General features: G+C 32.0%; 1 protein-coding gene across 12 annotated transcripts in view; it reads left to right on the forward strand.

The window, feature by feature from the left end:
• The window catches only part of LOC141544742 (uncharacterized), a 146,522-nt gene extending 125,953 nt beyond the window's left edge, over positions 1-20,569 (forward strand). For 2 of the 12 annotated variants that reach the window (XM_074271249.1, XM_074271238.1), the window contains exons 11-15: positions 4,884-5,792; positions 8,330-10,528; positions 11,854-11,997; positions 13,776-13,875; positions 15,103-20,569. In XM_074271249.1, coding sequence (XP_074127350.1) covers positions 4,884-5,606 — 723 coding nt within the window. In that variant the 3' untranslated portion in view covers positions 5,607-5,792; positions 8,330-10,528; positions 11,854-11,997; positions 13,776-13,875; positions 15,103-20,569. The remainder of the gene's footprint in view (positions 1-4,883; positions 5,793-8,329; positions 10,529-11,853; positions 11,998-13,775; positions 13,876-15,102) is intronic. The other 10 variants (XM_074271243.1, XM_074271245.1, XM_074271246.1 and 7 more) reach the window with 10 other exon arrangements.
• The last annotated feature ends 7,231 nt before the right edge of the window (positions 20,570-27,800 follow it).

The following is a 27,800-nucleotide window of genomic DNA, read 5'->3' on the forward strand; positions in this document are numbered from 1 at the left end:
CATGGTAATCCAATACATGTTAAATATGTTAAAATATGTGTTAATTCCAATATATGTATACATATTTATATAAATATCTTGCTGCACAAGAAAAATCAATTGAAAAAGGAAAAACATAATTGACAAAGGAAACAAAATACAAGCAAACAACAGAAAGAGTGAAAATGATATGTTGTGGTCCATTCTCAGTTTACACAGTCCTCTTTCTGGGTGTAGATGGCTCTCTTCATCACAAGATTATTGGAATGGATCTGAATCATCTCATGGTTGGAAATAGGCACATCTATCAGAATTGATCATCGTATATTCTTCTTGTTGCCATGCATGATGATTTCCTAATTCTGTTTATTTCTCTGAGCATCATCATGTAATTCTCCTCAGGCCTCTGTAAAATCATTCTACTGACCATTTGTTATACAACAATAGATACTGTAATTTCTGATATTTTATTTTAGTAAAAGTGTCTTTCATTTTTTTTTTAATTTTTTATTTTATTTTATAATTATAACATTTTTTGACAGTACATATGCATGGGTAATTTTTTACAACATTATCCCTTGCACTTACTTCTATTCAGATTTAAAAGTGTCTTTCATACAAATTTTACTGGAAGTGATTTTCAGAACTTAGTGTACTTTAAAATGTATTTTTGTCTTTTTTTAGGAGTTGAAATGTTCTTTGTGGGTATAGGGACCAACAGCAAAACTCCAACCCTAGCTAGGTAATAATAGAAGAAAAAGAGTAATCCAAGGATACTGCAATTTTGAACATTTCTTAAATGATAAAGAAGTTAGTTAAACTACTTGATTATTTCATTGTTTTCCCTTTATTCAGCAAAATAATTATGATAACAGAAATACCATAGATCTGGAAGCATGTGAAAGAGCACATTTTTAAAAATATGTTCTGATTTTTTTGTTAGGCAAGCTAACATTTTTGTCACTGATGGCAGGATAACCTGGAATATCAATATCTGGAAATGTATGTCACGTTCGAAAAAATATACTAAATTCCATCAATATATAAAAATGTCAATGTATGGCATTGAAGATGCCATCATAATAATATCTTAGCATTGATGATCAAAGTGAATCTAGTTTATCTTTGTCAGAATTAACAAATCCTGTCTGCAGAATCCCCCCAAAAAAGTAGAAAATTTGATGTGATTGAAAAGTTACTCCCCAAGTAAATCAGCCCACTGTATATTGAACAGCTCTGATAGTTTGGGATGTTTTCTTATAGTGAGCTAAATTATAGCTTTCTATAATGTGCAGCCAGGGCTAATGGTTCTGAGTTAAAGAATGAAGTTGAAGAAATTCCCTAGTTTTTTGACGACATCACGGGAAACCTCACCTGGCCCAGGACACGGAAAGGATTGACAAATTGATAGCTCTTTCTCGATTCCTGGCATCTTTTAAATTGTCTTTTTTGAAAACTAGACACCTCTACTTAATTACCGGACTGTCCTATGATATAAATCGTGGTTGATTTCTAATGACTCTTTTAGTTCCTCTGGACTGCACTTTTCCAGTGTCCTACCTAAACATAATCATGTGGAATTATGAAGATAGAATAAGGCCCGTCACTTTTGCTGCAAAGATCATATAATCCCTTTTGATACCCTCATCATATTAAACTTATGTCCCACTAACAAACATTTCTTGGTCTTGGAGAATTTTTATGAAAAACTGTTTTGCCCCATTGTATACATATGCAGCTGCTTTTTAAAAATATAATTCCAGTATTTTAATTTGTCCCCTTTGAGATATTCCTTGTTAGCACTACCTCCTTGTTCTAATCTATAAAGATCCATTGGAATCTCAGTTCTTTGATTTATTTCTTCTGTATCCTCTATCAATCCCATTCCATTGACAATTCTGCTAATAAGCATTAGATCTATTACTTCATCCTGATTATCAGTGTAAAGTGTTGGATAGAGAAAGCCCTGGAGGTAAAGCTACCCTTTGCCCTCCAGGAAAATTGGTGTTGTTAAAATCCACCCAGTGAAACTACTCCTAATCTACCAAATTTTTCTTTAATACAGTCCACATTTTTCTCCTAGGCCACAAAGATCTTGTGAGAAACTTTTTGAAATACTTGTTGAAATCCAGGCACACTGGGTTTTGACATTCCTTGGATCTAGTCTTCTATCTTTAGAATGATGAGAATTTTTTTTAAAGTGAAACTTCTGAGATATCTAGTATATTTTGTTCTATTGAACACATATGAATTCTTAATGATTCATCTTTGGATTTTCTTATGGGAAATATGCAGGAACTATTTATTACTCATGATGGAACTTCCAAGGAATTCATAACAACGTTAACCTTTCCTAATACCATGACAACTCCCTGGTAAACTGTAATTACTCAAAGATTTTAGGCAAAGATTTTTCAGTTCAATGTGCAAATTAGCTGAAGGGTTTTTTTTGGTGCTAACCCTAACCACATTACTTGAGCTCAGTGGGGAATAGACTCAGGATGTGTCATGCTTTAGTCTCACTAACTAGTAATATCTTCTTTAACTGAAATCAGAAGAGTTCTAAAGTCCAGGTTTCAGATGCTTTTTGCAAGATAGAATCTGCTCTCAATAGTCTTTTTATCATGTTCATTTTGTTAGAACAACCTGCACAATCAAGAGACAAGAGAGGCTTGAAAAACAAAGCAGGTCACACAGCTTTACCTTCCCAACACCATCTTTCTACAACGAGATTCCAGTTCACAACCTTTTCACAATCTTTTCTAGACAATACATTTCAATCATATTTTTGAATCATTATTTCTCTGCCTAGAAACAAGAATTGAAATGACTGTTCCAATGTGATTTCTTAAAAATCAACAATTCAGATCGGATAACATCCTCGTGAATTAATTATTGAATTTTAATCTGAGTATTGCCCAAATACTAGCACACTCATCAACAAATCAGTGAATTGAATATCTTCTTAAAATCCATAGGTTTCAGCTACAGGAATAGCCATGATATAGAACAGAAAATAGTTATCATTGAGGTCTATACTTCAGCCCTTAGTTTTACATGAAAAGATTCTATTGCTTGATCTGTGTTCATTAAAGGAAATAACAGATTCTCCATCATGGATAGAGCAACAAAAAACATAACTGCTTTAGAAGGCAATATGGACCCCAACAATTAATGTCTCTAGCTGGAAGCTCACTGTCAACTTTTTAGGGATATTGTGGATGATATTCTTATGCAGTTGTAGTGCTTTTGTTTTCTTGCTGAATCTGTTTGTTTGGGATATAATGAAAATCAGCCCAATAAGATTTTGCCATCTCAATTCAAGTAGGAGTTAATAAATGTCTAATTTTGGAGAAATGACATTCAATGCAATTTAAAGTATAAATATATTCTACATATTTGTCAACAACTAAGTGGCATAGGAGATAGAGATTCAGATCTGGAGTCAGGAAGATTTGATGAGAGTTAGGGAAGGGGAACCCCTTTGGGTTTGGTGCAAGGATACATAGTTCAAAGCAGTCTAGTGATGGCGCAGAGTCCCTGTAAAGGAATTTACAGACCCGAAAACCTAGATTGATAAAAAAAAAAAAAAAAAAAAAAAAAAAGGTGTATTGTAGGGGTTTGGAAGTAAGGGTAAAGGTAGAAAGATGCCAGGGCCAGAGCTGGTCCCTGGGTAGACAGGAACTCTTACATGGCCAGTGTAAGGACACCATGTTTTAGGGCTCCTGCCAAGAGTGGACTCCAGGATTTCCTTTTTATGATCTTGAAGGTGTGTGGAGTCCCAGGCTCCTGGATTGTTTTGGCCAGGGTTAGCAATTAATAGAATTCAGTGGGTCTTTAGATACGGAAGAAGCTGTTTGTAGGTCTTGAAAAAAGTCAGACATGACTGAACAAGAAAAAAAAAAATTTGACTGTTATTTGTAAATGATGTGATTCTAAAAACAATTTATTCCAAAATATCTGTAGGTAGGCATCGATATTGTGGTTTGTCCCATTTAATTATAGAATTATAATCCCAACTCATTTGAACATTTGAATGATTATACTGGGTCAGGGAATCACATTTTGACTATTTTGAAAGAGTTACTTAATACTCCATGGCTGAATAATTCTATTAATGTCCCTAAGTTATCATTTTGTAATCATTTCTTATCTCTTATTCTTTAATTATATGCAAAAAGCATTTGTTTTCTCTTGCCCAGTCTTATCCTCTAATTTTTAAAAAAGAGAGATTATATGGACTCGAACTGAACTCAGAAGGGGACAATCTATATAGGTATATATTTTTGAAAATAAGTTTCCTTTAAATCACATTCTAGTTTTCCTCACACTTACGTCATAATTTACATTTGCTATTTTTACACTTTTATTTGAACTTTAATTCAAAGAAATTACAAAATGAATAATAGAGAAACACATAAATGTGGTGAAAAAATTTACTAGTTAAAAATATCTCTCTAATTTTTTATCCCATTTCAACCTTATATTTTACTTTTTTTTTTGGCTAAGCAGATCTGTATTATTATTTCAAAATTTATCATTTAAATTTATCAGTTAAAAACAAAATCTCTTTACAATCTATTTTTGATTAAAAAATTGTCCTTTTAGAGCAGGAAAAACTATTAAAATAAGAAATGAGAAATTTTTCTATTTGTTTTTTTGGGAATATAGTATGCATAGTATGCAATACAAGTATAATATTAACCTAATACAAAATATCCTAGCTAAAACTTACTTTAAAATTTCATTTTTTTTCTTTCATTTAGAGAAAATTTAATTTTTTCTAACATTCTTTTGAAACATAGATGATTTGGGATTATGTAAAACACTAAGATTAAAAGATTAAGTTTAACTATTATTTGTTTGAGTTCTAATTGTTCTTTGTCCTTATTTCATTACCCCAGGATAAAGTTACTTTGGAAACAACCAGCATACCAGAACAAACAGCATCTAGGAAACGATTTCAGTGTCTTTGTTTCCCATTTTTGAATTGGAAAAGAAGATCTCCACAAGCAAAATTCAATAAGAAATCTAATGTTAAGGACATACATTTAGATGCAGATACAAATTGCACAGAAAATCCTGAAAAAATGAGGGACAAAGAGAAAAAAATGAAATTTAAAAATAAATTTAGAATCAAGAAAACTAAGTTAACACAGGTGCATGGTGAAATTGAGAAAAAGTTCCAAATTGCTGATGACACTCAAGAGAAACTCCAAAAAGATGAGTTTGGAGAGGTAGCTACATCTACTTTGGCAAATACCTTAAGTGACTCTGAGGAAAAGGAGACATATCAAGGCCCTCTCCCTGCAGGACTTCATCCGTCATTTCCTGAAGGAAGAGAGCATGATTTGGAAAATGTTGTTTTCCAGAATTTACAGAGCACTTTGCAAGAAAACATTCTTGGCACCCCAAAGCCTAAGAATGATATTCACACAGAAGTTGAATGTACTTCTAATATATATGAAGAAGATTTTGCTTATAATGAAGAAAATATAAAAAGAGCGGGCTCAAATGAAATGAAGGAAGATGCAATCAGCCAAGAAAAAAAGCCTGAACTTTATATTGCAAGAAAATGTAAGAAGAAAACCAAACATATAGAAATATCATTTGAGGATAGTGATTAAAATGCCAGTAACTCTACCAGTGAGCTAAGGCATTGGAGATACTCCCTTCCAGATGGGGACAAAATCTCAAAAATGCACCTGGATAAAAAATTAAAGCAAGATTCACAAAGATTAACAAATGATTTAGGAATGTTGCAAGCAGAGTCCCTGACATTGGATAAAGAAAAAATACCATCAGAAAAAGAGGTAGATTCACCTTTTGACACTCTATATTCTATTTATTTTTCATCTTCATCAATCCTCCCGTGCAATTGATTTTTCATATGATGAAAATGCTATGTTCACATGCTTGCTATTTGTACAATTTACATTGAAAGTTGCATTAAGAAAATTATCCAGAAAATCTTTTTTACAGTTTTTATTTTGGTCATCTAAATTACTCCATCAATTTCCAAAATATTTGGCATGTAACCAATGAATTTTCTAAATCAGACATACAAATTGAAATATTAGACTAGGTAACCAAAAGAACTAGGATAAGCCTAAAGATAATTAGAACACAAACTAAAAGACATATAAAGAACTCAGATTTTCTTTTATGCAAATCCTTGTAATATATGACATTTGAAAGAATTTTGCTTTCTATGGTCATTTTTATTTTCTTAACCAAATGTAATGTGTTGTGACTTAAAATACTGAAAACATAAGCCAAACTTTGGAAATTTCTAAAAAATTCATCTGACTAAATTAATACATTTATGACAATCTGCTTATTTACCTTTACTCATATAACTAAAATCATGACTTTTTGTGTTTCAAAACAAAATGAAACACAATTTTGCTAATTAATCATTTAATATCAGTCATCAATTTACTATTTCTCTATTCCACCACTAATAAATTACAGAATTGAAACTTAAACCTAGATTTTCTCTCTTCAAGTTTAGTGCTCCTCTTCTTGCATTGACTTGCTTTTTCAAAATATATTTTAATTTGCTATAGGTACCTGTCATTTTAGCACTTAGAAATAATGTAAACTAGAAGAAAAGATAGCAAAACAATAGCAAAACACTGACTTGTGATATGGTTGTGCAAGAGACTGGCTTTAGATACTATTAAATTAGTATAGTTCATTCATTGAGTTTTATTTTTTGGAACATTGACAGTCATGGAGTCAAATCCCCTTATCTTATCACTGAGGAAGAGTTAGGCTTAGAGAAGTTAGACTACATGGCCAGAGTCTCTTGGTTCATATGTACTGTTATGTGTCTATCTTATAATTATCATTATCCTTTCACAATAATAACTGAAGATAAAAGAGAGGATAGTGGAGAGAGAGCCAAACTCATTCAGTTAGACTTAGATTCAAGTGCTGCTTCTAATGTGTTATGTTATCTTGGGCAAGTCTATTGATTTTACCAGGCAACTGCTACTAGAAGCAGAGGCTGACCTGACTTTATGGAGGGAGTTTCCTCACTTGGAGTCACTCCCATTGATGATCTTAAAGGTCCTGTCCAAACATCATGAGAGTATAACTCTCATTACAAAGTATTCCCATTTGATCTTCATTTCTATTCCTATAAAGTGCTGGGACATCTTTACAAACAAGGAAATAGAATCTCAATTTGGTATTTAAGCTTAAAACTTCTGATGAGAAACTCAATGCTAACTCTGAAATCTATCAATCTACAACTGTCTATCTCTCTACAAAGTACGAAATAATGCAAATTCATTCTGAATCAAATGTGGGGCCTATACCCAGAAATACTAGATTCTGCTATTAGTTTATTATCATGACTTTGACCAAATTACTTAATGTATCTGTGCTTCAGATTCCTCATCAACAAAATGAGAGCAATAGACTAAGGTTGTTTTTTTGTTTTGTTTTGTTTTTTCCTAATTTTTTTTTCTTTCCTAAAAAGATTGTGATTCAGTGCACCTGCACAGGGAATAGCACTGATATTCCATAATGTAGCAGTCACATTGCCTAAATCTCACTCTCCTCAATTTCCTGTGTTTTTAACCCAATATTTCAATGACTAATTTTAGGGTATTTTTTGTTTTTGTTTTTTGTAGTACTTTTTTGAACTTGACAATAAGGAAAAAGAAATGAGAAATGGGATTGGAAACAATCATCCTATAGTTAAAAATGAACTGGGTCTATTTGTTCGTCATAGGGACATGGTAAAAAAGGCCAAAAATAAGTCAGCTATTTTATCTCTTTATCCCTGTCTGCTTGTTAAAGGAGAGAAATGAGAGAAGCATGTGAAAATAGGATGAGAAAACAAAATGAGGTGATAATTAAGCTATCATTTTGAAAAATGAACCAATTTTTCTGCTTTCTAACAAAACTTATAAAACTATCATCATTTTTGACTATGATATAAAAATGAAGGTAATATCTATTGAGGATAATGTGTATTTCAAAATAAAATAGAAAAATTAAAGTTAGCATAGCATATTTGATAGTGAGCCAAGAAGACCTTTTTCAAGTCCAACTTCTGACATAGATAGGCAAGTCAATAAACATCTCCATGTTCTAGTTATTGGTGGAATTGGTAGAGGGAATTTTCTCTTCAAGTAGAGCCTTGTACTAGAGAAATCACAAATCTAGTATTTGTACCTAAGTTAGCATATAAATACGTATATGAAATATTATGTATTAAAGAATAGATATGTGTATATGTACATATATATGTACATACACACACACACACACACACATCTCTCTCACAGAGGCAGATAAGGAATAAAGTGGCAATGATACTAAGCTTTCCTTTTAGGTGGAGCAAAAGCATCAACACAACGAAATGGAGTCATTCGAGAGAAAAGATGATCAATTAACTAAAAACAGAAGAGATGGCAACGTTAATGAGATATTTTCAATGGAGAATCATCAGCTTGGTAAAGATGAAGAAAACACACTTCCTGGGGAAGAAATTCCAATAATGGGCATTTCCTCCAGGGAAAATTTAGCACTTGGGCACCAATTTTTAAGGGGTAAGTTTGTCAAAATATTCAAAATATGTTTATTATCAAATATTAACATTCATGGTATGTTTAGTTTGCTCTAAAAATCTAGATTCTGATTCACTCTGCATCCACTTGTTTTTTGCTGAGAAAGGAATGAAGGTCCCATGAATGTATATTGTTCCTTACTGTAAGTATGTTCTTTTATTTTGGAATTGTTATATCAGTGTATATTAAAAGAGTTAGATAACCTTTGAGGGGTTCCAAAAGAATAGGATGAAAAAAAAGATATGGATAGCAAGGAGCAAAGCAAGGGAATTTTCAAATGTTTGCAAATGTATAAATAATAAGTGCTAATGAGATATGAGAATAGGCTTACAGCTACTCCAAAAATTAGTTGGGTTCTTTTAGATGTTAAAAAGTTTCCCATCAATAGAGAAATGTCTAAGAATGAACCCGTTTAAGTGCTTATCATGAGCCAAGCACTGCGGATACCACCAAAAAACTCAGAAAACCTAGAATCTCAAGAACCTCACACTTTTAATTGCAGACATGCAACTCATTAAAAAGATCTATTTACCAACACATCACTCTGTAAGACAGGCCTGAGGAGAAAAAAGGCTAATATCCTTTCAGGATGGAAGAATCAAAAGGGGGAATTGACAGAGTTGTAGAGAGCAGTGCTCACCTAGCATTTAAGGCCTTCTAGTGCTCATGTGGCTACTGGACAGGTTGAGGAAGAGGAAAAAAACAAATAACAACTACCTGCTGCCCCATCTAAAAAAGTCTTAGCACCACAAGATGAGACACAGGAATACAGTAAAGAGGGTTCACAATTCATTTTGGGACTGTACATACTTGAAGACATCTAAAATTCCAACTTAGGAGAGCTGAAATGTGGAAGTGATCTGGACTAACATTTAGAAAGTAGAGAGTGTTTGAAAAATTAAGCCTGGATTTACTTTTATTGAAAATAAAATTGAAAAGTAATTTAATAGCCTTAAAAAACTTTTCCTTGAACAATTAAGTTTAAGATAAAAACAAATTAGATACATTAGGAAAACAACAATATATAACTTATTTGGGAGACACTGAAAAAGGGCATCTTTCCCTGCTTCAATGCCAGTATTCATACATTGTGACCATAGTTGCATGCAGACAGAAAGTTATCTACTTTATTCCTTTGATTAGTGAAACCATATTAGACTTATTAGTAAGACACAGGAAAGCAATGGACAATTGAGAGAAAGTTTCCTTTCTTAAAAATCATCTTGTATTACTTTTATATCAGCTTCATTTTTCAAGATCTCTTTCCTTAGCCTTCTAGTGAAACATCCCTAATTAATACATCACTATTACATGCAGTGTTCCATATTGAAAGTCTTCCACCCTGCATAAATAGGAGGTGATACCCTTTCATCTGGACTAAGCTTTGACATTATAATTTCACAGTATTAAATTGCAGTTATTTTATTGTCCTCAATAATAACATTATTATAGTCAAAATTTATATTGTTGTCCTGTTGTCCTTATTTCATTTTGCATTAATTCATATAAATATTCTTATGCTTTTATATAAGTATGATTTCTAACCATACACAATGACCATGCATCCATCAACAAAACACAATTTGCTTAGCCATTCCCAGTTATTTGCTGCTACAAAAAGTGGTTGCTGTGAATATTTTTGTTTTTAAAATTTTTCTTGCCATTGGGTAAAAATAACTCATTGGGGTGTGTGTTTAGCAGTTGGAGAGAGGAAATGCTGCTAAAGCACCAGAGAAATTACTATTCTTTGGGAAAGTTTGACAAAAAGGGCATCAAAAGAGGGTAAGTTGCTAGCAAGCATTCTTTTTAAATGTTGTTAAATCTGAGAATAAAATTACATGATGGAATAAAATGGATATCAAGAATGATTACAAAATGTGCTTTTTCCCACTAAATTTCTTCTTTGAAACTTTATCAGAGTAGGAAGATGAAGTTATCTAAAAGCTACATGAACAGAGCAACAGGTAGGTTTGTGAAGTCCATTTGAGGTAAATAAAGAACAATCTTACTACCTTTGCTCAAAGTTATAACTAGCATGTACAATCTCTCTGTCCCTCTCTTTGTCTCTCTGTCCCTGTCTCTCTGTCTCTGTCACACACACCTACACACACATACACACAGAGAGAGAGAGAGAGAGAGAGAGAGAGAGAGAGAGAGAGAGAGAGAGAGAGAGAGGGAGGGAGGGAGGGAGGGAGGGAGGGAGGGAGGGAGAGAGAGGGAGGGAGGGAGGGAGGGAGAGAGAGAGAGGAGAGAGAGAGAGAGAGAGAGAGAGAGAGAGAGAGAGAGAGAGAGAGAGAGAGAGAGAGAGAGAAAGGAATGTGTTAATTCCATAGGCAGTCCATTCCTTTTTAAATAAGTTTTAGTTGTTTGGAAGTGGGTTGCTTTTGTGTTCTTTGTTTTTCATACATTGATCCCAAATGTGTTTCCTGTGCCTAGTATTGAAAGCCTTTGGAGGGTCAATTAAACATTGTTTTATTTTATATTTGAGCACATATACTACTTCCTTTCATCCCAGTTCTTTCTCTTCTCTTCTTTATGGTAAACATCATCAGTTGCCCTTTATTTAACAAGGTCTTTTTCCTTCACCATCCTGATTTCTCTTCTCTGGAATTATTCTAAGTGCTAATTGTCTTTTCTAAAATATATCTCCCAGGAATGAACATATTCTTCAAACAAGTTGTGATCAGGGCATAGTATAAGGAAAGTGTCACTTCCCTCCTCCTGGATTCTATGAATTCTTAGAATTCAACCTACAATCATCAATTAAGACTTTCTCCTGGCCTTGTCTCTATAGGAAAGCCTGTCTTGATAAATTCCTGATATTTTGCACACAAATTGTTTAATCACAACAACCTGCATTTACATGACTGATCTTTTTTAGTCCAAGTACAGGCAACAAATGGAAAACATTGTCTGTTAAAAAATAAGTTGGATGAGAAATAAGCAGAATCTATTCCTAGACTAGAGAAGACAGCTGTGATTGGAAACAACCTTGTTTTCTGGGAAGGAATGTGGGAATCTTTGTTGGATTTAGATGAAGAAGCTTCACAGGCAGACAGTGCAGTTTAATGCACTACAAACAGAGAGGGACTATTAAAAGTTTATGATCTGGGGAATGATATGATCAGTACCTTAGTTAAGGAAGTTTATTCTAGAAGTAAAATGTTGTATGTGTTAAAAGAGCAAAAATAAATTTCCCTCACTGTTTTATGAAAATTTTTCTATAAAGAATAATTTAAAGATACCCTGATGGATTTTTTTTTTCCTGCAATGACTCTGACATGCATAGGAAAAATGTAAAAAAGCCTGAAAAGGAGAAGTGGATTTCCAAAGATTCTAGTATGACTTGTGAAAACATGAATTCCTCATCTGATATCCTACTCTGTAGTCATGATGACAGCACCTTAAGTGAGACAGATTCTGATGAATTAAGGTAAACTACTATTGGACTAGTTCATAGAAAAATATTAGCAATGTGTGCTTTTTCTCTTTCTAGAAAACTGTTTTCCTGATTTTTTTTTTTTTTTTTTCTGTTTGTGTTCTTTCTGAGTATTCTGGTGCGTGAGACTTATGCATTCCAGGAAAGCTAGTGGGCCCAAACTCCCCTTTTTTATACATGCCACATTACTTCCCACTGTTTGATGGTTGAAATTCTCCTTTTCTCAGATATGGGGAACCTGCCCCAGTGATATACACTCCAATTTACTCTTTGGGGTAACAGAACACAGCAGGATTGACATTTGTCTGTAAAAAGTAGTTTTCACCATACATACCCAAGCATTAGTAATAATCCCAGTCTCGGAGTGAGAAGATTTAAGACTCAAGTCTCCTGTCTCCCACTGTTCTAGAGTGGGTTGAGAACTGGAAGGCAGTGCCGGGATCATGTAGTCCGGGCTCCTAAGTGGTTTATTTTCAGTGATACCAGTGAAAAAGAAGAAGAGCTGGGGTTTGAACTCCAGATTCACTTCACTTGCCACTGCACCACAAGGCCAATGTTAGCAGTAGAATCTAGGACATATCACACACACATTTGTAAAATAGGGATGATAATACCTGGGTTATCAGCAGGATTGTTGTAAGCAAAGTTCTTGTGCTATGGGAACATGAACTGTCGTTATTCATCCAATAACTATATTAAGTTCCTTGTGCATGCAGCAGAGTGTTCTGCTTTATTGCTTTTATTACAATAGTTTTCACTAAAAGAGATCATCTTTCTGGACTTTTTTTTTTTTGGACATAGGGAAGGCAGAAATTTGTTATTTTACTATACATAATTATAATGGATTTCTTAATGCCCAATTGTAGAAGGTTAAAAAAAAGATTTGGGAAACTTAAAAACAAACATTTTTAAAAACAAAATTTCCAAATCACATTGAAAAATACTTTTAAAAGAGGAAAAGATCAGTATTTATTATAAATTATGGCTCTGAGATAAAATAATGTCATAGTCTGTGGTTTATGTGATTGACTAGAAACATGAAAACATGATTTTGAAGTAATCTATATTAAAATCAAATATTTACAACAACAATACATTTCCCGTTTATATTTATGTGGAAATAAATTATTTGTCTTTTAGGCTTGTAAAGAATACATTAAATAAAAAATAATAAGGTATTATAAATCCTGCTAAAATATAAATTAATTTAGAAAATAATGCAATTTTCAGTCAACAGAAAAGAATCTTTTTCTGCATTATGAAACAGGAATATTTATTCTGAAAAAAGATAGCATTAGAAATAGTCTTCATATGAAATGTGTCCTTTGTTAATGCCAGAAGATTAATTATATTGCTGGAGTTTCCTTCATTTCCTTCATAAGTAAGATAAAGACTATTGGCTAAGTATAAGAGATGTTGTAACTATTTACGTTAATTTATATAAGGTTGCTAAATCAGGTTCTGGGTAGGTATGGGGCCTAGTGAATAGTCAAGAAGACCTGAATTTGAAGCTGTTCTTGGGCTCTTGGCTGATTGTATGATTTTGGACAAGTAACCTAACATCTCTTATAGCCTGTTTACTCCTTTGTAAAATAATTATGAGTAGTGATTTTGTCATGAAATTTTTGTTTGGATGCTGTGAGATAATGCATAATAAATAACTGCTGTGAAAAGCTTAACTTGCTACCTAAATATTAGTCATTGTTATCATTTCTGTTTATTTTACAATAATTTTACATCGACTTATTACTTTGCCTTTATGTATTTTATAGGATAAAGGAGAGATGGCTGCAAAAACACTTGATGACCTCACTCAGTCACTTGAGACAGATACAGTGGATTGTAATTTTTCTCCCTCAAATCATATTAAGGGTAAGAATCATTTTAAATTTTCCAGTGGATAGCAGTGTTTAACAGTAACCAACAGTAACCAAATAACCAACAAAACCAAAGTTTATATCCAAGAAGAAAACACAGGTTCTATTGCATTGACCCATAGTAGAATAGAGATGACTTTGTGTTCTTGGAGGCTCTAGTATTGGCATCTAATCTCTGGCAGACTTTGCCAAGCTAAAAATGATTATTATTTCAACTTCCGGGTGATGATTTTTCAGCTATAGAAGTAGTCAAAGAGGGCTCACTATGTGTTCCAGTGCAAAAAGCATACTGTGTGCCAAATACGCAAATTTTAGATAAGACAAAGTCTTTGTCCTTAGTGAATGTATAGTCTATGAGGGGGATAGAGCTTATACAGATAAACCTAATTTTAAAATACCCAAATAATTAACAGTTAAATGATAAAATAACAAGTAAATAAAGAGTATAGTCATATTGCTATGTGAGGTATAAAGTGGGAAAGAACATCAGCTATCAAGTATAAAAAAATTAAAAATTGGAAGTATCATTTGTTTTGTAAAATTTTAAAAGATATGTAGGAATTCCGTAAGTCATAGGAGTCTAGGGGATTGGAGTAAAGATTTCTTACATGGAAATTGTGAGCAAAGAGGCAGAAAAATGACAGTGAAAAGTCCAATTTTACTGGACAATATATAACAAAAAGAAATAAATATGAAAAGGTAAATTATTAAAAGTGTACAAGGAGTAGCTTTGTGCGTATAGACAAATCACTTAATTTTGGAGATTCATTTTCTCAATCAATAAAAGTTTGTAGAATAAGTTTGGGGAAGTTGTATTTCAATTCTATATGTGCTATATTATATGTGCATTATACATTTTGAATGCCAGCATAAGATCTATGAATTTTCCTTGGTTGATAATAGAAAAGCATAGAAGCAATTGACATGATAAGTAAAATTGTAGAATCTTTCTCTAAGTGACCAAAATATTAATAATCTCCAAAATGTTCTTAATAAATGTGCAACTTCGAGATTCTCTTTAGCAATCAACAATAATGCATAATAAGTTATTTTAAATTCACTTTAAATCTACTGACAAAATAATATTTTGGTATAATCTTAAGATTCATATGTGGAGACTATTTTATCAGTAGCAAAGGATCTGAATTCTAAATATATTGCTGTTGTCCTGCAGAATTTAAAATCCTACTATGTTTATTTACTTGTATTTTTCTTTATGCAGATTCAGTTTACCTTGGTGAATATCAGGAAGAAGTTTTTATGTACGAATCGTCAGTAACACTTTAAAAATCGCAATGGACACAACAAAAAAAAGTTAAGCGTATAGAAAAGATCATTAGTGCAATCCAGGAAAAATTCTCAGAAAGAAGTAAAACTAAATCCCAATTAAGGCATTACAAAGTAGAATGTGATAGAGAACTCTATGCAGGCAGGTATGGTACTCATAAGTTTAAGTAAAGACTTGAAAGCATTTCTCTTACAATGAAGCATTGTATTACAAAATTTAATGTAAAATCAAGAAAAATTGAGGTTAGGAAATGAAAAATGAAAAATCTTTAACATAATAGTATAATGAACCCTATAATTAATCTTTTTTATTCAGTGGCATGTGGTCCATCTTCCTGTTTGGAACAATTTCCGGTAGGTGCCCATTTTTATTTCATCATCTTATTTTCTGAAGCACAGATTTCTTTAATCAACATATATTTATCAGGTGCCTTGTGTGTACCAAGCTCTGTTGTGGGCACTGAGGGTGAAAAGCAAAACTGAAGTGCCATCAGGAAGTTCACATTCAATCCAAGAATATGGCATATAAATATAAATGTAAACACAAAGTCACAAAATTTGGAGCAGGAAGGAGGGCATGATTTTCAGGGGAAAGTAATAGCAGCAACTTCAAGTAAAGAAGGTAACTAAACAAGAGTTTTAAAAGAAATTCTAATGGAGAGGGAGGTTAGGAAAGCAGCAGTGTACTCCAGGCTGAGAAGACACCCTGCACAAGGGTGTGGCTTTGGGAAATGGAGTTCTGTGTTGTCCTGTATAGAACCACAAGAAGGACACTGACTGGGTTGTAGACTGCAAAGAGGGCAGTAATGTATAATAAGGTTAGAAAGGTAGTTTCTATTTCTGATATGCCATAAATATCTGCTTATTCAAATTCCTCAGTAAATGTCCTAGTCCCCTGTTATATACAAAACAATTTGTGAAACTTTAGAGCAGATAAGAGAAGAATATAACATGGCCTGAGCTGTAATGGAGCTTACAACCTCGGAAATGGTAGTGTTTCTCTTGATGGTCTCATCGGCTCCTCATGAGTTCCCTTAGCACCCTTATGGAGGGATGATTTCCACAATTATATACACTCAGCCCTAGTTTCTCTCTTGAGCTCCTTCTATACTTCGCAATTTTTTTTTCTTTTTGGAAATCTCAAATGGGATGTTGCCCTTAATAGAAATATCTTTCTTCCTAAGCCCTCCCTCTTCTAAATATATCTATTATCAGTGAGAGCACCTTCTTCTGATTCACCCAGGATTGCAACCTTAAGAACATCCTTAACTCCTTCTTTTTATAATGACAAATTTTCTGCCTTTCTAGCATCTCTCATAATGGTCCGTTTCTATTGAATTACAATCATCAGTATAATGCAGGCATTCATTGCTTCTTGCTTATTTTATTATATACTTCCTCTTTCTTTCTCTGAATGAAGCCTTCCACACACTAATCGATTCTTCAAAGCTACCAAAGTGATTTTCTTCAAGCATAAATCTTGCCATGTCTTTTCTCCTCCTCCTTTAGTAGTATTGGTTGCTTATCACCTCCAGGAGTAAATATAAACTTCTTTTTTTTGGCACTTAAAAGCTTTTATACCTTGATCCCTTCCTATTTTTTAAGTTTTCTCACACTTTACTGCTCTCCCTAACTCAGAGATCCAACTAAACTGGCCTACCTGCTTTTGTTTTTTCTTTCTTTTTTCGTTCTTTTTTCTTTTTTCCCCGATGGTATGTAAAGACTTGTTTTAACATTGATTTTTAAAACATTTTGATTTCTAAATTTTCTCTCTTCCTTCTTCTCTTTCCTCCTTCCTAAAACTATAAACAATTTAATATAGATTATATAGATGTTATCATGTAAATCATATTTCTATATTAATCATGGCATCATAAAAGAAACAACCTAAATGGGAAAAAAAACAAAACCAAAACCAAAAAACAAAACAAAACAAAACAAAACAAAACAAAAACAAAACAAAAAAAAAAAAACAATAAACAAAAAAACATGAAAATAGTATACTTTGACCTGCATTCAGGCTCCCATCAGTTGTTTCTCTGGATGTAGATAACATTTCTTCTCCTGGGTCTTTTGATATTATTTTAGATCATTGTGTTGCTGAAAAGAGCTAAGTTATTGATAGAGGATCATCAGCCAATATTGAAGTACAATGTGCTCATTCTGCTCACTTAAGTATGTATCACTTCATGTAACTCTATCCTGGTTTTTCTGAAATTTGACTGTCAATTTTCAGTCCCTTTAGTAATTAAGTGCCTTCTTTTCTGATATTATCTCCAAGATATTTGATATGTAACTTGCTTTCATATCCTTTATTTAATTGTTGTTTTACTCATATAGAACATAAGCACCTGGAGGGCAGGGATTGGTATTTTTGACTCTGTTTATATCCCCAGTGCTTCTCACAGTACTTGGTACATAGGAAACATTAAATGAATGCTAGTTTTCTAATAATGGTTGACTTACTGGGAGTTCTATTATATACAATAATAGCATAAGTCAGCATGCAGAATCTCTTTTGACTTTCCTATGGGAGTATTTGAGATTGATTTCTCCCTCACAATAGACCCTGTCCTTTATATTTTCAGTAAGACAATCATTCTATATGATTCTAATCCAACAAGTTATATTCCTTGTTTGTTCATTATAATTATTTTCTCATTTATCGTTAAACTTTATGAAGACATTGTCTTCAATACCTCAATCATGAAGGGTTGGGAAATACTGAAAATTATAAGAAAAATAGGAACAACATAACATGTCTCTAATCCAAGTTGATCTCCTTAATTTTTCCTGAAAATCATTTCCAATTCTGTTTCCCATTCCAGAAAATTCTTTTCTTCAGTAAGAATAGCATAGGCAGAATTCTTGACTCGGGGGTTTAGATGCCTTCATTTAACATGCAGTCTGCATCTTCAAACATTAAAATAGTGGTAAAAACAGACTGTAAGCAGACCCTTTGACTAGTATAAGACTTAAAATACTGATGGATATCTTAAAAGATTCAAAAGGATCTTAATATATTTGGATCTTTTCAACAATATGAAGTGATTCAGATCAATTCTAGTAGACTTGTGATGGAGAGAGCCATCTGTAGCAAAAAGGAGAACTGTGGGGACTGAATGTAGTTGTCAACATAGTATTACCTTTTCTGTTGTTGTTTGCTTGATTTTTTTCCTTCCCATTTTTTTCCCTTTTTGATCTGATTTTTCTTATGGAGCATGATATAAATGGAAATATGTACAGAATAACTGCACATGTTTAATATATATTGGTTAACTTGCTGTCTAGGGGAAAGGGTGGGGAGAATGAAGGGAGAAAAATTTTCAGAAACAAGGTTTTGCAAGGGTAAGTAAGGGTAAGTAGACTATCTTTGCATGTATTTTGAAAATAAAAACTTATTTAAAATACAATAGGAAAAATATTAAATTTTAAAAAAGAATCCTGAAAATTAGAATTCAAATTTCCCTCACAAACTTCACTGTAACATTTCCTTTCAACTATTTTAAAGTTTCATCCATTTTTAATAATCTTTCAAGACACATAAGACAATTACTTATAATTTTTTTCAATATGCAATATTGAACTCTAGATTGGAAGGTGAAAAACCAAATAGAGAAAGACTACAGACAAAAATGGATCATCCTTCCTGTGTAAGTTCTGCTATACGTGATCAGGAACATCCAACACCAAAACTAAATCTTCAGCAACTACAAGATGAGTTCCTTCCTTTAAAGGACTAGCTGTTAATTCATATATCTAAAGATGAAAATGAGAGATACCAACTATGTCATTCCCTCAGAGAAAAGACATTAATGTTAGAAATTACACAGAGAAAATTAAACCAGGTGAAAGATAAAAATAAAGAAATATGAAGACCAAATTCATACAGAAAATGAAAAATTGAACAGATCATTTCTCAGAGAAGAGTCCATAACAGAAGGATCAACCCACATGCAGAGGGAAAATAAGTTCCTTCCAAAACGATTTAAAGATGCCCAAAACAAAGGGGTCTTCAAAGTAGGAGCATCAAATTGTGTCCTGATGCTCCAGAAGAATAGCTTTATGACCCTCAATACTGACACTGGAAAACTAGATGTGATAGAAGAACAAAATGAAGACTAGTTGATGAAAATATCCATTTAAGAAATAAACTACAAAAACTTGAAAAGGAGAAGACAAAAAGAGTGGTGGGACTTTAAATAATATGGTTTCACAAGCATTTAACATTTTAAAATGAAGTTCAATGTTATTTTGATCAAGATAAATTAGTTATTTGTATTTTCAGCAGGTTTCTAATATTAGTCATTTTTTGTGTAAAAACTCAGACATGCAAAAAGAATGAGGAACCATTCATGATCAAAATCAACCCAATATCCATTTTTTAGATTTTTGATTTTGATTTTTTGATTAAAAATATTGTCTAGCTAGCCCATGAAATTTTAAATGCATAGTATTGATTAATGAATATAAATGGAGTAAGTAAATACTGATACATTTGTAGTTCTAATAATTTGCCCAGTATTCCATTTAATGTTGCAATGGAATAAATTGTTAGAAATACTGGAACAAGTTAATGCTTAAAAAATATGCTAGTAGTAATGTAACAATTCCAAGTAGTCATCCATACTGTAGGGCATTAGATAGATACCCTTTTCATAACCATTAAAACATGTTGCTCATTCTGACTAGTTTTAATTCAGACTACTGTGAATTGATTTTAGAAATATTAAACAGTTGATCATATTTTAATGAAATTATAAAGATTAACCATTTTTGTTTAAAATAATTTTGTTCAAAGATATTGTGATTATGCATTAAGAATAACTTTTGGTATGTGATAATAAAATCCCTCTTTCAACATGTGCTTTTGCTTCCCTACTACATCTTTTTTTTCATTTATGTCAGTATATTTTCACTAATACTTCTTGCATAATGTCCAGAATTGTAGTTTTGGAGATTACCACCCTTCATTTATTGAAAATACATAGCTTTTTACAATCTACTACCAGTTTTTGTTATCTATGATGCTTTTATACACTGAGTGGAAAGACTGTTAACAATTTCAGTAAAAAAAATTAGATTTTATTTTTAGTATTCATAATCATATGTTTGAGTCTATTCATTTCACAATGGTATATTGTGGCATTTTGGATAATAATTCAATTTTGCCAATTTTCTTTACATAATTTTACATTGGTTTCTTTTAGCCTGTTTCCTTTCAAAAGGTTGCTAGATATTGGTTGAATTTTTTCTTTTACAAAATAATTAATCTTATACAATGATATATAATTTTTTAATTTCTTTTATTTTTAGCCTCATTTACTATTAGTCACATATGCAATAATTTTCTTTATATTGATAATGCACAGGATTTTTAATAAAGTATGTATATTAATACACATACGTTTGTAGTTTGTTTGTATATGTACATTTATGTATGTATGGGTGTCTTTGGTCTTTCTGCTGGGTTAGAGAATGAAATGAAATTATTTCCTTTTACCAATGACCTTTCACCATATTGTATAAGTATATATATATATATATATATACATATATATATATATATATATATATATATATATATACATATATATATATATATATATATACATATATATATATATATATATATACATACATGCATACATACTATGTATACATATATATATGTATATATAGAGACATATAGATATAGATATAGATATAGATATAGATATAGATATATGGAAGAGCTACCACATTTTCTATAGTTTCCTCCACTTTCTGCCCTTTGACTACAACCAGGAGTATAATTCATCTGCTTGCATAAAAAGGAACTGCTTTAAAAATCTGGCAAGGACAGTTGAAGATATGAATAGTAGCTGGCAACCCCTCCAGTCTGCTCCCCACCCCCTTTTTTGCTTTCTTCAAATCAGTATCAATCCCTTCAAGTAATTTTATAAGGCTTGCACAAGCATAAGTGCATAATGATCATTCTCCAGGGGTAAGCTATGAGAGGAAAGAAAAGCGTCATTTTTATACAGACTTTTTCTGAAAAATAAGAAGATAAAAACCGCAAATGTTTCTATCAGTTCTAAAAATGTATCTATTCTATCCTCCCCCACCCGCTACCTTCCATGTAAAATTGCACATAAAAAAGCTTTATTCCTTATGTGGCTTTGGAGGTGTTATAATTCTCTAGAAGATGGCCTGTGGAAAATCTGATTTAAAACAATGTTTCATGATGAAGGAAAGAGAAACAAGCATTTTCTCCATGCTGAATAGTAGGTATGTGGTACAATCAAAAGAACTTTGTAGTCTTAAGAACTAAGTCTGATCCTTTTCTCAGTGACTACTTTTATGATTTAACTGATTTAATCTCTTTGGATCTCATTTTCCTCAACTGCAAAATGAGGTGCTTGCATTAAATAGTCTTTAAGAATTTTACTAGTTCTAAATCTATGATAACCCTGAATATGTTCATGCAATTAACATAATGTAAAAATATTCATATCAATTAATATCAATCAACATATCAAATCAATTAACAAAAATTAAAATAATATCAATAAAGTTATATTTATTTCATGTAATCTAATACTGAAATCAGCGGTAGAAATTATACATTCATATTTTTAATCAGGATGCAATAAGAAAACTTCAACAAAACCTTGTGGATTTCCAAAAAGAACTATTCATGACTTCAAAATCCATGATTTATGAAGAGATTTTAAGACAGAAGCAACTATAGAAGAAATTAGATGAAAGCAAAAGGAAGGTACGTGTTTAAAAATTCAGTAATTTGTCATTGATTAATGCAAAGTGTTTTCATCATAACACTTTTTTAAACCAATATTATGATGTATTTTCTGATAACTGTGCCTGCCCTTTATATGGACAAGTACTGGAACATCTACAATTTGTAGCTATTTATAACATTTGTCTATTGGGATAAATATTTTCACTCATAATATTGTTTATCAATCCTTACAAAAGGATTGGATTTTTTTTTTTGGTAAGTAATAATAATGAATAAATCAGGTATATCATACTTTGTGTAACCAAATATATATTCAGCATAAGCTGCTTGGTGGAAATATGAATAGAATTTTATATCTGGAGTTAGAAAGTTCTTGGTTCGAATGTGGCCTCAGACACTATTGGGGTTATCCAGGGGAAGTCAAGTAATTTTACTCAGCTCCTTCAATTATAAAATAAAGATAATAATAGCACCTACCTCCCAGAGCTACTTTAAGAAACAAATGAAAAACTAATTTGTAAAGCTCTTAACACAGTTCTTAGCACTTAAGGAATGCTTGTTTCTCTGCTCCAGAAACACAAAAGTCAATAGTTTTAGTTATCTCTAAAAGTAATCATTGTTTGTCATACTTGGACAATCACCTCCTAATGTGGGAAAAAAAAAAAAAAAAACAACAACAACAACAACTGTTCTGTTACCTGTTTAACTTTTAATAATGACTTTTATGAAGTAATATATTATTACTAGTTTTAGTCTTTTCAAAACTTATTCTTCCATATTGCTAAGCTTAGGAAACATTTCTAGTTTTCAGAAATCAATATTGGAAATGGAATAAATTTTATTTCCCAAATCATTTCGTTTCCTTTATCACTCATTCTCATTTTCCTCCCATGCCTTTTAACCCACACTGATTAAAATACTGCCTTTCAAAAAAGCTTTTGTAGATTGAAGTGTGGTGTGGAATGAACTTTGTAAGGAATAGCAAAGAAGCAATCAATCTTTGTCCATATGAATTAGCTCAGTTAAGTGGCATTCAAGGCAAACTGGCACCATTTCTTCCCTTTCTTCTTTCCCTAATTAGGAGAGTAACTAAGCTACATGAGAATTGGGTGAAAGTTCTGTTTCTTCTTTGTTCAACAATTAGTCCATTAAGTAATGAATGTCAGTTCTGTGACTTATACTATGACAAGTTCCGACTAGGTTATCAAGAATATAGGAAAGCCATACTCTCTTGTCTCTCTTGTCTCTTGAGAATTTGCACCCTCACTGGGAAGCCAATGCATAATAGGGAAAGTGCATTTATAATACAAATTATAGTAGAAGCCAGCACCACATGAGCAATATAAGCATTTGTTTAAGAGAGCAAGAGAGAGCCAAGGAGACAGAGCAAGAGAGGAGGGGAGGGAGAAAAGGAGGGAGAGAGAGAGAAAGATCACTATGGTTGGAGAAAAGATTAGATGATTCGTAATCTAGTTCTCTTCTTCTCAACATGAAAACATACCCACTTCAAAATTTCTGAGTTAGCAGCTCTGTTAGAAGAGCAATTGCCAAATATCTAAACTTTATAACATGTATTTTAGATAATTGCATGAATATAATTTGTCAGTAACCTACATCAGAACGTTACTTTTCCAAAGACTGCTTTTTCTTGAAAACATGTATTTGTCCATTAGAGTATGAATTTCATGATGTAGCTTTATAATGAACAAGCTTAATCTTGATTATTTTACACAAGACATCTTTGATGTAGTGTGTTGGTTTGGAATTAGGAAAATCAAGTTCAATGAATTCTCTGCGATTTACTAGCCAGAAGACCCTATGAAATTTTCTTAAGACTATTTACTTGTGGTAACTCTTTTAGAGTTTCTAGTTCTGGATGGTTGTGATAAACACTGATGAAGTGTCCTGTACTGAAATCATACATGATTTTACATATGTAATATGGGGTGTGAGCCCATGTAAAATGAAAGTGAATTGAATATAGTGCCATTTGAAAGATTACAATGCATAGTTTTTGTCAATGCAATGGAATACTACTTGATGGACAAGTAAAAATGTCAAATTAAAAATGTCTAATGTACAGGCATCACTAATTAATCCATCAATTAGTTAAGGATCACATTCTGATTTGATTTTTAAAGTTAAAAATTGGAAATATATTGTTTGGAATTTTTATAGCTGCAAGAATCTCAAGAAGGGAATCAGAAGAAACGGCAGTATTTTAAGGAATTTGAAGATTATGCACAAATGTAAGAGTTAAAAGCATTTTTTTATTTAATGCTGTGATTAGATTTAGTGTAAATCAAAATGAATTCATGACATAACAATGCAGTTTTTTTTAACTACTTTTTTCCAATGGGTAAGAGGAATAATCTGTTTACATATAATTTATTTTTAGATGAATCAATGAATTGTATTCAATATTGGGAATGTCAATGTCAAAAGTGGACTTTAAGTAGAATTTATCTCCCACAAAAGGAGGGATACTTTGGTCCTCAAAGTTTCAGGGATGAGAAATGGAGCTATAGGGAAGTAGATTGAATGGCATGTTCCAAAAATTATTGGTTTTCATATTGTCAGTTTCATCAGCAGAGTTTCAAAGGATAAGCCATATAAAGTACTGCTAGAAAATTATTTTACCCCCTCTAGAACTACGCTAGAAGCAGTGTAATCCATCGTATAGACAGCCTGTCTCCAAATCATGGAAATTTGTGTTCAGTTTGTACATCTGACTTGTTACTTGATGTTTATTCTGAACCAGTCATTTTGTTCCACATAAAGTTTTCTAAAAATGTATATTGAAGAGCTGCCACAGATACATGCTGCTAGGAGTTTCCTCATGAAGAATTCCCTATTCCAATAAAAAGTTCATGTCTTATTATACTTACTCTCCAAAAAACTGTCCCTTCAAAAAACATCTTGATTAACTGTACCTTTTCAAAATTTTCCCCCAAGCATTATAGAATGTTTTTTTTATTATCCAAGTGTTAGTGTAGCTTATAATTATACATTTTAAAAAGTATTTTTGAAAAATTATCAAAACACAGGTTTTATTAAAGAAAAAGAAAATTGACTGGCTTTTTGATGTCCAGAAACAATGATAAGAGAACTGAGTTTAATGGGGAGAATTCAAATCTTAATGATGACATATACTGACTGTGACCCTCAGTCACAGTCTGAACCTTTTCAATGCTGGCAGGAAACATTGGAAGACATGAGCTTGCAGGTTTCAATAGGTGGACAGTATCTTCCTACACCAAGGAAATCACAACTCCTAATCACAGTGATTTTAGATCATGGTCATCTATGTATCAGAGTGTCTTATAATAGATAGATATATTTGTCTAAAAATGTCAATGTATATAAAGACAGGAACATTTATATGCAAATATGAGTTTCTTCAATTTCAAATTCTTTGATGTCTTTGATGTCTGTGCCTTTGCATATTCTATAATATGGAATTTACCTCCACCTCTTGTAATCTCTAACTCCTATCAAAGCTTACCCAAAAAAAGCATTGCCTTTTACATAAGACTTTCTGTGTTCCTCCCTTTCTTCAATTACATTATATTGACTCTCAATATCCTGCATTCATTTCCAGCTGTGCATGTTGTTTTCATTCGAATCAAATGAAATCTCTGGATTTAGAGGCATTTTTAAAACTTTTCTCCTTTAAACCTATCTTTCAGGTTTGCAATTGAGGTGCTGAATCTTATAAGAAATTGTTAAATTAAATTAACTATAAAAAGTTCTAAGAAGCTTTGAAGTGTTGACAATATATTTATTTTTACAGGCTTAAAATGAAACGGGCCACATTTGAAGAATCTGTAAAACAGCAAACGGGCTAAAGTGAAAAAATTCAGGAAAATACTTTGTGTTCTCCTTTAGTAAGTCAGCTCTAGGATTTAGTTTTCTTCATTAAAAAACAAAACAACTTTTCTTTAAATGGTAGAACATGATAAGAATTTTAATTGTAAAAAATCCAATTATTAATGTAATTCATATTCATTTCGGGTGCCGGTAGTGTTAATCATTATGTTAAGGAAGAGGTGAACTATTTTCTATATAAAATTAATAATATCACATCAGATTAAAAAGTCATAATGAAGTTACAAAAAAGTGTGCATGTTATGGAAAGAATTAAAAAAGGAAATATCTACTGTTAATCATGGTTATAGTTCAATTCTTATTACCCTAAAGCCTTTGGCTGAAGTTTTGACATGAAGTTGTAATAATTTGAATTTTTTACTAAATGAAATCTAAATTATTAATAAATGAGGTTTGTTTTTTAATTGAGCATATATTTAAACTAATTAAAATATATCAAATTAAAATATTCTAAGTGCTCAAAAATGGCAACTCTTTAGAGCCACATGTAAGGGTAAATTAGAATATATATAGATAGATAGATATAGATATAGATATAGATATAGATATAGATATAGAGATATAGATATAGATATAGATATGTCTGTGACCTAACATTAATTTGCAAGAGGTGGGTTTTACTTTTTGGGATTAGTTTCTCTTCTCCCATCTTTTCTATTTAAGCTTTCATAGAAGACCTAGAAAGTGTAACCATTTCTTGATAATTCACAAGCTACTATTATTAGGCTTCTTTTCCTTACATAAAAGCCCTTTCTAATTATGAAGTGGCAAATTATTTTCCATAGTCATGAAGAAAATTATATTTGGTGTTCTTTTTTTCATACATTGAACTCATAAAGGGCTTAAATTTAATTCTAAAATTCTATGATACTATTACCACAGTATTAAGAATTTGAGTCTTGGCTAAGTCCCTTGCAGTCAATATGACTTTTGACAAATGCCTTTTTGTCTTCAGTACTCAATTTCCTCACATATAAAACCTAACAATAGGTTCCCTTTTTACTCCCAAAGTCTACAGTTCTAAGTCGAGAGAAGTCCAGTTCCATATTTTTTTTAAATAGCATTTTAGTTTTCTAAATACATGTAAATATAGATTTCATCATTTTCACCTTTACAAATCCTTGTATGACAAATTGTTCTCCCTCCCCTCCTCCAATATATCAAGTAATGCAATGTAAGTTAAACACGTGCAATTCTTCCAAACATATTTCTATATTCTTCACGTTAAACAAGAAAAGTTGAATGAAAATAGGAAAATAATGAGAAACAACAACCACAACAAAAAACAACAACCAAAAAAAGGTGAAAATAATATGCTTTGATCCACATTCGGTGTCCACAGTTTTCTTTCTGGATGTATAGGTCACTTTCCATCACAAGTCTATTGGAATTGTCTTGAATCACCTCACTGATGAAAAGAGCCAAGGTCATCACAATTGATCATTACAAAATCTTGTTACTGTGTACTATTTTGTCTTAGTTCCGCTTGCTTTAGTCAGCATCTGTTCATGCAAATTTGGTTCTAAAATCAACCAGTTCCATTCCCTAACTGATGGGCATCTCCTCAATTTATACTTTCTTCCCACTACAAAAAAGGGCTTCTACCAAATATTTTGCACAAGGGTGAGCTTTTTCTTCTTTTATGCCCTTTTTGGGCTATAGATCCCAGCAGAGATACTGCTGGATAAAAGGGAATTCAGAATTTGATAATTCTTTGTGCATAGTTCCAAATCGCTCTAAAGAATGGTCTGATCATTTTGCAACATCATGAGTAATGCGTTATTATCCCAGTTTTCCCACATCCTCTTCATTGTGTATCAACTTTTCCTGTCATCTTAATCAATCTCAGAAGTGTAAAGTAATACATCAGCATTGTCTTAGTTCGCATTTCTCTGATCAATAGTGATGTATAGTAATTTTTAATATGCTTAGGAATGGCTTTTATTTATTCATCTGAAAATTGTTCATAATCCTTTGATCATTTGTCTATTGGGTGATGGTCT

This window comes from Sminthopsis crassicaudata, chromosome 5, assembly GCF_048593235.1.
Source record: "Sminthopsis crassicaudata isolate SCR6 chromosome 5, ASM4859323v1, whole genome shotgun sequence".
Lineage (NCBI taxonomy): Eukaryota > Metazoa > Chordata > Mammalia > Dasyuromorphia > Dasyuridae > Sminthopsis > Sminthopsis crassicaudata.